Genomic DNA, 13,060 nt, shown 5'->3' with positions numbered 1-13,060 from the left:
GCTACTACTCTCCCACAGCCTCAATGGGCTCAACTGCCACAGACGTCTTTCAAGTCCAAGTCTCGCTTGAATTTCGCCATAATCGTAGACCTCATCAGAATACCAACTTCACTTGCACTTTTAATTGCTCTACAAGCATTTTCCGACACAACCTCCTAAATTGCAGATAAAGCAAAACATCGTTGCATCCATATTTGTCAGGAGATCGAATACGCACCTTATCAATATCAGCAGTTACAGCAACTGTTGGCTCAATAAGCTCCACCTCACTACAAGTACCATATGTGTCAATTACTCCGCTAATACTCACTTCTTTAGGAGTTTCTAGTTGTAACTCCACTTCAAGCTGAACACTGTTCAAATTCGTATGAACACTATTACAAACACTCATACCCAAAAGTACTGGAAACTTGTCAAATGTAACTTTTCTATTGATAACAGGTGAATTTAACTCCGGGCACCACAACCGATAACCCCGCTCACCTTGTGCATAACCTAGGAACATGCACTTTCTTGTCCTTCCATCAAGCTTATCATCACTAACTCGAATATAACGCGGGTAACCAAATATTCTAATAACAGAATAATCAGCAACGTTACCTGACCATACTTCTTCGAGAGTCCGACATCCAATCGTAGTCGATAGGGATGTATTCTTCAGGTAGCTCGCCGTACTAAGCGCATTCACTAGGAATCTCCTAGCCATACCAGCACTAGATAGCATTTTATGGGCCATCTCTAGTAATGTTTTGCTCATTAACTCTGCAATATGTTGTGGTTCACTGGCACTAGTGCGATGTCTCACTATGCCTTCTTTCATGCAGAATTCGTTTAACAGTTTCGAGCAAAATTCCATACTATTGTCAGTCTGCACATGCTTGATCGTCTTACCAGTCTCCTTTTCGATCAAAGCTCTCAACTGCCTTATCCTAACAATAGCATTAAACTTGTGCCTAAGCACAAACACCCACGTCTTCCTCGAGTAGTCATCCACAACTGTTAGCATAAATTTTAGCACTCTTCCTCGAAGGAAACTGCGACAACCTACGAACATTCAAGTGAATCAATAGTGGTTTCACTGACAACCGTACTGAACTGCATTTTCCACCGTTGATCTAAATCGCAGCACATACATACATTCAGTTCGTCAGCAATATAACCACATAGCAAATTCCATTGGCTTAGAACCTTCAGACTTCTCTTGCTAATGTGCCCTAAATGCATATGCCACAATTCAAACTCTCGAACCGATGCATTCGACATCTCCATGGCGAATTCTGTCACTGTCTCACCTTGTAGTTCATACATGCCATTATGCTTGATTCCTTTCGTTATCACCAAGACACCTTGAACAACTTTCAGAACTCCACATTCTGAAGAATATCGACACCCTGCTGAATCTAGCGAACTCAAGGAAATCAGATTTTTCTTCAACTCTGGAACATGCCTCACTCCAGTCAATGTCCTCACATACCATCATGCATTATGATTCTAACATCTCCAACACCTACAACATCACACTCAGCGTTGTTCCCCAATTGCACTTTACTACTATCCGTGCACTGATAAATAGTAAACCGGTTCCTGTTTGGTGTAGCGTTAAAAGAACAATCAAAATCCATAATCCATCTGCCAGACGACGAATAATCAGTGACAAACAAGACAAAATCAACATTATCCGAATTACCATTAGCTATAGCTGCAACATCATCCGCAGATTCAACTCTAATTCCCTTATCCTTGTCATTTTTCGGCTTAAAGCAATTCCTTCGAAATGCCCCCTCTTGCTACAGCTCCAACAGACAAAACCACTTCTCCTAGGCTGATTATATCTATTCGAGTTTATACTACTCTTGCTAACACATGTACTAGTTCTTCCTCTATTTTCATCTACTAAAGTAGCTGATACATGTTCGTCAGATTCTTTTATACGGATGTCCTCATTCAAAATCAAATCACGAACACCATCAAACGTCAAATTTGTTAACCTAGAGAAATTACTAACAACAGTAATATTAGTATTCCAACTATCAGGTAATGAGGATAATAGAATCAAAGCACATAGCTCATCTTCAATGTCAATCCCAACTGAATTTAATTGATTAACGATCACATTGAATTCATTAATATGATTAGCAACTGATGCATCTTCGCTCATCTTTGCTCATCTTTAAATTAAACATATGCCGCATCAAATATACCTTGTTGATTACAGTGGACTTCTCGTACATGTCCGATAGGACTTCTCTTTCACGATGTTAAACGCGATGTTACAAGTCAACTTTAGCCGAATAATACCCAAAGCTCGTCTATCCAGCAATTCTCAATCAGAGCTTGCTTTATCGTCTCTGGTTTCTTTCCAGACAAGACCAAGTACAATTTCATCTGATATAGATGATCCTCAATCTGCATCTTTCAGAAATCAAAATCTTTCCCATCAAATTTATCGATTCTCACTTTTCCTTGTTCTATTGCCATCGATTCGCTTTAACTTAAGCAAGCTTAGCTCTGATACCAATTGTTACGGAAACCAAGCGATCGAATAATAAATTTAACAAAATAAGAAAATAAATCGGACACCAGATTTACGTGGTTCGGTCATAGTGACCTACGTCCGGGGAGAGCAGCACGAAATTTCACTATAGATCAAGCGATACAACGGGGATTAAAACCACACTCAAGTCACTCAAACACTCTAAGTATTTTTCAAGTCCCAATTACACCAAATAACTCAAACAGTGTTTAGCCCCAATTCCTCACGAAATAATCTCTCAATCTCATAAAAGAATTACACAAATTCTTACCACAAGAATTTAATCGCTACAAACACTCGGATATGTTCAGAGTGTAATTCCCTAGCAGAAGCTCATCTTTGATGATCTTCATATATAATATCCCATTCTTATTTATAGGCAAGAATTAGATTCAAAGTAGGAAATCTCTTTTTAGAAAACCTTCTCCAATTAGAAAGCCTTTTCTAACTAGAAAACCATTCAGTTAGGATACCTATTCAAAATAGGAAACCTACTTGACTTAGGAAACTTTCCTTTTCGGGCTCAAAATTGAGACATAATTTTAACATGATCGAATCAATTGAAAAGTTAAGGACTTTATTAGTGGTACGTAAGGTTCAGGACTTGTGGTGCAATTCTCCCCCAAGTGTTTTTTTGTAAATATAATTATTTTTGTCATGGTAGAAGTCCCTGCAATTTGTTATTTTCTTTTTTTATGAAACCGGAATAGTTGGGTTGGGCTAGGGTTGTTTGGGCTTTGTCACGCTGCGCCCAAATATTCTTTCTCATTATAAATAGTTGTTGGGCTTCGGCCCAGGTTCTTCTTAAAAGCCCTGGATGATTTAAAGGGTAAAACGGAACTAAATATATTACAAAATAAAAGAATTATCTACTTTCATCCCACGGTTGTGTATAAGGTTATAAATTCGTATCGGTTTAATAGGTGCGATCCATCGGGAACCCCACGATCAAAACGTCCGGTGCATGCTGATTTTTTAAAATATTGGATGTTCAATATGAACTTCAAAAAAATAGAGAGCTCGAGTAAAATATTGTGCTATGGCTTAATTGTTTAAACCTAACTATACGTAACAAAAAATGTGATTATTCTAAATTTAAATATTGTGTGAATTTCGAGAAACTGTTATAAAAATTATATGTTTCTGTACATCTTTGTTATGGAATTCTCAATTGTTTTGGATTAGGGTCAAATTTCAAAGTGTGTATACTGCGAATTTATATTAAAAAACTAAGGGTTCATATTGCAAAAAACATCAAATTATGTCTATTATGACACAAATACTCTGAAATTTTTTTTTGTGTCACTAAAAATCATAAACTTGCGCGTTGTGACATAAATACCCCAAAATTTTTTTGTGTCATAAAAAATCTCGAATTTATACCAATGTGACAAATTACGGATAGAATTGAAATAGAATGTACATATGTCACGTATGTATACATTCAGGTGTTTTTGCGACACAAAAAAAAATTGAGGGTATTTGTATCATGGTGGAAAAGTTTAGGGTTTCGGTGATAAATTTTTTTGTTTTGAGATATTTGTATTAGGGCATGAGTTTTTATTTTTTGTGGTATTTGCCCGAGAACGGAAAGCAAAAGCTGGTCCGACAAATTCTGGCGCAAAAATTAAAAGAATTAGAAAATAAAACCTCAGACGCTGATGGTGGCAAATGCGTAAAAATGGAGTCAGCGCAGGGGCAATTGGTTAACTTGCGCACCGAAGAAGTGCACTGGCCGCTCGCCCAAGAAAAGGGGGTTCGTTCTCTATATTACTTGCGCAGTTCGTCCGCGCGATCGATCGCCCCTTCCGAAACCGTTCAGACGATTTCTGGTCTTCTTCTTCTTCTTCTTCTTCTTCTCCGACCACCCGCACCACCACCTTCGAACGATGGCGAAGCAGCAAGCGAACTGGTCTCCCTACGACAACAATGGAGGGTACTGTTCTCTCTCTGTCTCTGTCTCTGTGTCTGTCTGTATCTGTTCGCGTGTCGGGGATGTGTGCTTGTTGTGTCTGATGATCTTGGGGGGCGATTCGATGTTGTTCGGCTGCTGAAATCTTCCGCTGATTTGTGTTCCGTGTTTCTTCCCCGGCGCAGATCTTGCGTGGCGATAGCGGGCAAGGACTACTGCGTCATCGCTGCGGACACCCGGATGTCGACCGGCTACAGCATCCTCACCCGCGATTACTCCAAAATCTCCAAACTGTAACGCGCCCCCGCCCCCATCCCCTTTGTAGTCATTTCCTGATGCTCTCTTTTGGGCCGAATATCGGTGCTTGTTTGATGCTCTTGCTCCGCGATGCGATGGGGCTTTTAGGATCTCGGTGGCACGGCCATTCGTATGTTGAAGATTTGTATGGGCGCGGGGTCGGGGGTCAAAAAAATGTTTTCTTTTTTGAACTGTTGGGTGTTTGCCCAGAATCCTTGGGAGGGGAGTTAGGTTGCAATAGCTTGGTAGGCTCTGGAGGAGCTGCTGCTTTCTTTATCTTGTTCTCTCTCTCTCTCTCTCTCTCTCTCTGTGTTGCCTTTCAAGGTTGAAAATTTTATGTTGGTGGATTGATTCTGCGTGTCTCATCGGACGGATTTGCTAGATAAGTCGAATGGTTCTTTGCTTATAACTGGAAAGTGGGTTATCCTGTTCAAATGGTTCGTCGAAACTGATTTCTTCTTAATTAGAAATGGGAAGTAAGTTGAGTTTATAGCCACACGAGTCATTCCAGAACTTAATAAGTGTTAGCTTGGTCACTTGGCAAGTTTTTGGTTTCAATAGATGATTTAAAGGGATTTCATTCTCTGTGGCAGAACGAGTTGGAATCTGTTTCGCTTTACATTGCTTCTGTTATTTCTGGTTTTTTGTGTGTATATTTCACTGGACATATGGCTCTTTTGGGGGCTTAAATATTTGACGTTCCTTTTTCATTTTTTTTGTTTTTCGTTTTTTTTTATATGTATTCCAGGGCTGACAAAGCTGTGCTGGCCTCTTCTGGGTTTCAAGCTGATATCAAAGCCTTACAGAAGCACTTAGCTGCTAGGCATTTGGTGAGTTCTCTGGAGACTTTTAGTTTCTTTGAATACATCTCTGACTCCTCGAGAAAGAAGAGCCGTATCTGGACTTGCATAGATATCCTTATTTTACCGTACTGTAACTTTTTTCCTCGTTTACGTTTTGCTTGGCCATTAATGTGGAGTTCCATGTTTGATATCTCCTTGGTGCAAGCAGTCTACTCTTGCTGCATGTTTCATTTAAATGATTTTAGTGTGTTATCAACAAACATCAGTTGTGCGATGGGCATGAGTAGCTGGGACTGATCTGTGGTTCAGTTTGATGTTATAAGCTAGTTAGCTTACATAAATTGCAAGTAGCCTTGAAAGGTGTTCTGTTAAATGATGCTGTAAGGTGTTCTGGTGGGAAGAGACGCTGGGGGAAGGAAGGTGGGTTGGTTTGTTTGACCCGTCCTATTGATTCATTTTTATTAAACACTTGGGTCTTCTGGTGGATATGGAAGCTACTTCCTTTTATTTCTGGTGGTCATGGCAGTTTAACTTAGGTCAGTTGTTAAGGGTTTATCCATGTTCTAAAGGTTCTAATGTCATATTGCTTGGGTGTGTCGCCGTGTGAATCGAAGATTGAAGTTTCAAAGGATCTCTTCGCAAAATCAGAGAGCACACTATTTTGGTTTATAATATTTTGTGTGAGATTTGTTTTGATGTGCTTTGGTCAAGGAACTTGTGTGGGTTGAAGAAAATTAGGCGGGAAAAATTCATCTGGTGTATTTTTTCTCTTCCAAGGAGGATTAGAACATTAGGTTGTTATAGCTGAAGCGAAACTTGGAAGTATTTATTGGACAATGAGCAAAGTATACCAGTTGCTGTACAAGTTATTTATTGTTTTGGGTTAAGACTTCGAATTTTTTGGTTATATAAGAGAAAGGCTCATTGATTCCTGTAAGCTATACTGTTTTCTCACACCACCTAAAGGTCCAAAGTTCAAATCCTTGACCTCCAATTCTCAAAGATGGGAGGTGTCGCTAAGGAAACAACCTCTTGACTTTCTACAATTGGTATAATGAACATGGATTCTACTAAAACAATTGTGTGCATGTTATGATATCTGGTTCTATAACTTAGATGTTATTCATCTGCCTCTTCTGGTTGGATAGAACAAAACGACCGGATATAGGGAGAGTAACAATCTAATTCCCATTGCGGGAGATATAAATAAGTTGATGTTTTTCAGCCATTTCCTATGAGTTGATACTACATTTAGTGAAACTAATACTATTGGAAATGAGAGATTAGGATGCATTTCATTTGTTATTGAACTTTAATTAGTCTATGATCATGTTTTTCATTAGGCTCCAGTTTTCTCATTAAGGTTTCTTTCAGTGTTTCTCGACTTGTTGATTTATGCCTTCTTTACAGGAGTTTGTTCTGTTCCGCAACTTGATATGTTAGGATTTTGCAATTTGTGATGATGGATAATACAGTGTCCTGGGTTGTTTGGTTGATGTTCTGTTCACCTGTCGATTTTTATTTCCTTTTTGGCCAGATATTTACTTATCAATCGAAAGCATGAATTTTTTAGCGGATACCTATTTAATTGTTTTTAGTGGATAGTCCTTTTTCTATTGGATTTGAAGAATCAATGCTATTGTGTCCTTGAAAGTTCACAGGAGATATGCTATGAAGATGCTCTGTTTTTCATTGAAATGTCTTTCCTTGTGTTTGATACAGATCTATCAGCATCAGCACAACAAGCAAATGAGCTGTCCCGCTATGGCTCAACTTCTTTCCAATACCCTCTACTACAAGCGCTTCTTCCCCTATTATGCTTTTAATGTCCTAGGTGGCCTTGATAATGAAGGTATGCAATTACAACCTTCCAGTTGTGAGCTGAGTTACGATACAACTTTCTGAACAATCTCAACTTTTACTGGAAATCTCAGGAAAGGGTTGTGTCTTTACATATGACGCTGTGGGTTCCTATGAGAGGGTCGGCTACGGTGCACAGGGATCTGGTTCAACTCTAATAATGCCTTTTCTAGATAACCAACTGAAGTCTCCTAGCCCGCTCTTATTGCCTGCACAGGCAAGAACTATTTACTTAATCTTCTGAAGTTTGGCTTTTCTCTGCATTTTATCTTACTCATTATCTTATTCTTACAGGATGCCGTTACTCCACTTTCAGAATTAGAAGCTGTTGAGTTGGTCAGGACTGTTTTTGTGTCTGCAACTGAAAGGGATATATATACTGTAAGTCTCCTGTTTTCTTTGAATCTTCAACTCCCTATGTTTGGTTTATTGTAGAATCCGAAGATTGTTCTCATATGTAGAGTATGAAATTTGTCTCATAACAAGTGAGTTGAAATTGGTGCCCAATCTCATAAAAAAAAAATCCAGGATAGCTTACCACTAATGTTGAGAGACAGAGAGAGATGTGTACTTGTTGGTGGACTTTTAATTACTTAGCTGCACCCTTCTTTTCGCCCGGGCAAACCTCGGCAAAAGCCAAAAGTAATCGAAAAATACTTTTGGGCCTGACATGAAAAAGCATATGTCAGATTGTTGAATATTCCTAGTTACCGCAATAGAATTACTTGTAGGCCACCCACAGTGTAGTTTAGCTGGTTTTCCTTGGAGTTGGTTTGCTGGTGGGGGAAGTGGAAAGGTATAGCGGGTTAAACAGGTGTTAAGATATTGCCCAAACAGAAGTTTGCTGGTGTATAGCTTTAGCTGGTTCATATATTTTTGCTTATCTTTATGATGTTCTGCAGGGAGACAAGGTGGAAATTGTCATCTTGAATGCCGAGGGTCTCCGTCGGGAATTTATGGATCTGAGGAAGGATTGAAACTGTGGTCCTTGTAACTGGTTTGCTGAAGATAGAAGGCTTCCGATGCAAGCATTGGTCATTACCGTCCTTGGTGATTGTCGTAGGCTTCTTTTGGCATGCACCCTGGAGTTAATCTGGTCTTCCGGTGGCTTTAATTGATGTTTTAGCCTCTTTATGGACATTATTGCGATTGTGATGCCTGTGCGAGAGATGAATATCATTGTCAGACGGTGCTTTATTTGCGGTAAACAAACTTCATGGTAGTCTTATGGAAAGGATACGAAGTTTCATTCTGTGTTTGAACATCCTATGGTGGTTTTCTTTCGTTTGGCAACGATGCGCCCGTCAATGATTTCTCTAGTTTGTCGTTGACAGTCTTACTAAATGAGCTAGCGATTGGTACCCTTTAAATCAACCACCTTGTTCACAAATGACCTCTTGAATACTCGACCGAGCATGCCACTTGTCGATAATAAAGGTCGTTCGACTTTTGGTGTAAACACATGCTTTGCTAATCCATTGTATAATGTCAATGAGAGCGCGGCCTCTATATGGTTCAAGAGGAGCCTTGGAATCAGCCGAGTAGACTCGTTGCGTTGCGTTTATTTGAAGCTCGAATCATAGCTGTCGCTAGGCGTAAGAAATAGAGATTGCTGATGATGGGAGGGTGCGGAGTGTGACCGAGAATTCGGCGGTCACGTTGTTGGCCTCAACCTTCATAATATATCACGGATAATAGCGGGGACTTGCAATTTAGTAAATACACAATATGGACATTAAATAGATCATAAATAGGTCTGCAACTTATTTACACCCAATCCACGATTCTCTTTTCATTTTCTCTCGCCCTCGCACGATCTTACGTTCACTAACCTCAATTTAGGTATGAATTTTCCTATATTGGATTAAATATAAAAGTGTTGGGTTTATTAGGAATGGCTTGGGTATGGATCACTAAATTTACATTGCATGAAAACGAGTTAAAACAAGTTAACTGGGTCAATTTAGATTGAACTATTTTCGACTCGATTCACCCGTTTGATGGATCTAGCAGTCAGCAAACTTCATGGTAGTTTTATGGAAAGAAACAAATTTAGTTGAAACAAACTTAGATGTCTTGAGAAACTTGTACTGCAGGTGAAGTTCATTAGCACATAAGAGAGACTAGAGACTAAAATTAGTAGGAAATATATCATTATTTACTTATACATGCTGATATTCAAAAGCTGAAAGGATTCGCAGATACAATGTGGTTTTGAAGCCGAAGCAAGAGATTAGGCTACAGGGTTGGTAATCTTGGAAACCCCTCGAAGAATAAGAGATAGTCATTCGAATTAGCTTCCAATTCCCGCTCGAAGTTGTGACCGAGAATGGCGGCCGACTTTTCCTGGGTATGTTAGTCGAAAGCCAATGCAAGAAACGAATGTCCTCTTCAGAAGCTGTCTTGCGATGCCCATCCCTTCTTCTCCAGCTCTAAACGTAAAGCCTGTGATACAAGCGACCCGACCGTCAAACAGGTGTTTTCGCGCTAGTTAAAGAAGGATTAGCCCAGGTAGCGACGAATAAAAAGTACTCACCTTAATTCTCTTTCTATTGATATCAAAGTCAAAGTTTCCCCGTCTTGATGCCGATCGGTACTCTACAATTGAGTTCTTTCCCGGTGGGAACCAAAACTCGACGTCATCTACAAACTGTTAAACAACCAAATGTCAGCTCTTTTCAATCAATTGATGGAGAGAACTTGATCTCCAGAATGCTTCAAGTTTGAGAGACGTACCCCGAGTATTGGGCTTTCATATTCCACTCGAAGGTAGTCGTCCTTGTTTTCGACTATCCGCGGCGTAAACTTATCCGGCTTTAATGATTTTATCTGCGTGGCATGTGAGGAATTCGTGATTCAGCCAAATGAGTAAGAAAACTATGCAAATGGTGCATGGAAATGGTTTACGGAAATTGTATAATTCGAGTCTGTCCAAGTTTTTACCACTTCTATAAGTTCCTCTTTGGCCACTTCTCTACTCACAGGGTTTTTCCGGCCGCGACCTCCTTCGGGGTTGTAGTTCCTGCCATGGTAAGGGAGAAACTAGCAAAGATTAGTGGACATGGTAGTGGGCACCTTAAAACTGAATGCACGTTTTGCATGTCGTGTCTGCCACAGAGTGTGATATGTCAGTACCAGAGTGATGTTACAGTGTCAAGCATTCAAAACCACTAAAGGTTCCTACTTGTCTTCTGTGATGTCAAAGTCTAGGAATGTGATAGCTGTTCACAAAGAGTTGAAATCATATTGGGACTTGAATGTTAGGTCCCTTTCCTCCTTCCGAAATAAGAGCCACAGAACATGACTGTACAATACCAGCAATCATGCGTTTCGCTTTCAAATTGCTTTTGTGAAGTTGGTTTTGCTTTCGAAGATACGACCTATGGGGTCGAAGCTTACGCACTCCACCCTATCATGCAGATTCGCCATGTAAAACAAGGAATCAATTTAACTTTTCCGTAACTTCAATGGCGATATCATTATGGTGGAATTAAGTCACGATCTTCCGATCTCCCAACATTGGGATTCTTCCTTCATTTGCAGCTCAAATTTTCCAATTTCTAACTCACATGTCCAGAACAGAAAGAGGAGGAACCCAAAGAAGATCACTTTCTTTCCCCATTTCAATCTTCCTCTGTTTTTTACCTTACACCCAAACAAGGAAGTGCCCTTTCGAACTAATCAATCACAAGCTACTTGGCCGCATCTCTAGATAACCTTACTAGTCATCACGAAGCTACACCATTATGCACACACTAGTTTCGCATCTGGTTCTCCACCGAGTAAACATTAAGAAGAATACAAGAAGATGTCAGAAGCTTACCAAGGCGGGGCGTAGTGGTTGAGATCGGCGATGTTCTCGGAAGTGGAAAGGCAGTTCTTGGTGGCCGGACACAGAGCCAGACCCGGCATGCTCTTCTGCACTCCCAGATACTCCGGCTTCTTCCCACTACATTGAATTGAGCAACCACATTCATCCCAAAATTTCAACATAATCAATCTCCAAACATCATCATCAGTTCATACAATGCCAATTCTACCCACTAGAGCATCCGAATCACCGTGAAAAATGTTTGCTTGATGAGGAATCAAGCTTCAGAAGCCACGGGAAATGGGTGGAAATTCAAACACGTTCAACAAAACTCATCGGGTCGAATTGCGTTGCTAGGAGACGTGCGATGCTCAAACAAGCAACGATCTTGATGCCGCTCTCAGCAGGCGAAAACCCAGCACGCAACTAAAACTTTATTTTGTCCCTCTTCGATTCGACCCGCGATTCAGACGCTCGTCCTGAAACCTCGCAATTCAAACGATACGATCGACGAGAAGGAGGATGATGAGGGAGGCACCTGAACTGGAACACGGCTCCGACCACCGCCAATTCGCTGCTCCTCAGTATGATTTCCCTGGCCAAAAAAACAAACCGAAAAAAAAAAGAGGCAAAAAATCACCTCACGCTTTCCACAATCCGGAGCAATTGCGAGCGCACAGAGAGAGAGAGAGAACCTGCGAGGGAGGGGCGGGGGCGGCGGCGTCGCTGGTTCGTCGTCCTGGCCGTGAGAGAGAGCGATGCGGGGGAAGGACGCCCTGCTGCTGCTGCGGCGGCGGAGGTCGGTTCCGGCGAGGCGGCTCGGGTGCCGGTAGCGGCAGGAGGTGGTGGTCGGCGGCGCCATTGAAGCGGCCATTGTTGAACTCCAAAGCTCTCGCGCTCTCTCTCTCTCTCTCGCTGGCTCTTAATGGGGGGATTCCGATGAGGGAGGGTCTACCGTTCGAGCACCATCGAACCATCAAGATCAAGGAAGATGAAAAGAGCGTGCTCCGCGGGTCAACGCGCCTCCTCAATCCCAACACGCAAAAAACAGAAAAAAAACATCATCGGCGTGGAACACGTGCGCTTGCATTCGGCAACCGTGTAGTCGAGTCGAGTCGAGTTGAGTTCGAAACTAGAGGTGAGCAAAAGGAGTCGCTTGGACTACAATAGACTGGTCGGTCAAGATGGTTCCGAGGGGCATTCGTCAAATTTCCAATTTCATAAAATTAGAACGAGTGAATTTCGGTTTGATTCCTGATGTCAGATGTGGATTCGCCTACCTATCGGACCGATTTTTTTTTATAATTATTTCTTTAAAATTTGTAAAAAAAAATCATAATTTATATCCCATTTCACAAATGATGGCTTTTCAAGGTTGGAGCGACTACGTTTAGATGACAAGAACAAATCAAAACACAATAGTAATTGTTTATTCCAACCAAATTTTGCCACGAATTAGAAAAATCTCTTTTAAACCTAAAATGTTACGCATAACTCACTGACTGTAGAAACGCCTCAATTATTAAGACTATCTTCAATTCCATCTTGAACATTAATGATAAATAAAAAAAAATGGAATATGCAATTGGTTCTATTAGCTCACTCAAGGACTGGACTGGACCGGTTCCCGACTCATGGGCGGGAATCGGACCGCCCATGAACCGATCACCCCAATTCAAGACCCACATTTCTCTCGGTCTTCATATAAGGCTTTAGTCATGCGACCACTCGATTTCTTCTTTAGTCGGAACTCAATCCCACAGTAGGTTGAATGAGCTCAAAACTCAACTCGGTCGGTGCAATTTCTAGAAATCGGAGTGATTGAAATTCGATGGTGTACGAGG

At 40.9% G+C, this 13,060-nt stretch overlaps 2 protein-coding genes across 2 annotated transcripts; one reads left to right on the top strand and one right to left on the bottom strand.

Annotated features, from left to right (window-relative positions):
* Nucleotides 1-4,306: 4,306 nt before the first annotated feature.
* LOC115689184 (proteasome subunit beta type-1) lies at nt 4,307-8,669 on the top strand. Its single transcript, XM_030615175.2, has 7 exons — nt 4,307-4,469; nt 4,631-4,738; nt 5,491-5,572; nt 7,268-7,397; nt 7,480-7,622; nt 7,700-7,786; nt 8,308-8,669. Exons 1-7 carry the CDS (start codon nt 4,423-4,425, stop codon nt 8,380-8,382), a joined length of 672 nt encoding a protein of 223 aa, XP_030471035.1. The 5' UTR covers nt 4,307-4,422; the 3' UTR covers nt 8,383-8,669.
* Nucleotides 8,670-9,541: 872 nt separating this feature from the next.
* On the bottom strand, nt 9,542-12,147 carry LOC115689153 (uncharacterized). Its single transcript, XM_030615141.2, has 7 exons — nt 11,912-12,147; nt 11,755-11,811; nt 11,229-11,354; nt 10,349-10,427; nt 10,142-10,234; nt 9,942-10,055; nt 9,542-9,850 (listed from the first exon to the last, which is right to left on the bottom strand). Exons 1-7 carry the CDS (start codon nt 12,088-12,090, stop codon nt 9,797-9,799), a joined length of 702 nt encoding a protein of 233 aa, XP_030471001.2. The 5' UTR covers nt 12,091-12,147; the 3' UTR covers nt 9,542-9,796.
* Nucleotides 12,148-13,060: the final 913 nt, after the last annotated feature.

This window comes from Syzygium oleosum, unplaced genomic scaffold (assembly GCF_021117445.2).
Source record: "Syzygium oleosum isolate NSW1041296 unplaced genomic scaffold, Sole_v2.1 Sole_v2.14, whole genome shotgun sequence".
Lineage (NCBI taxonomy): Eukaryota > Viridiplantae > Streptophyta > Magnoliopsida > Myrtales > Myrtaceae > Syzygium > Syzygium oleosum.
This window is presented reverse-complemented; position numbering and strand designations above follow the sequence as displayed.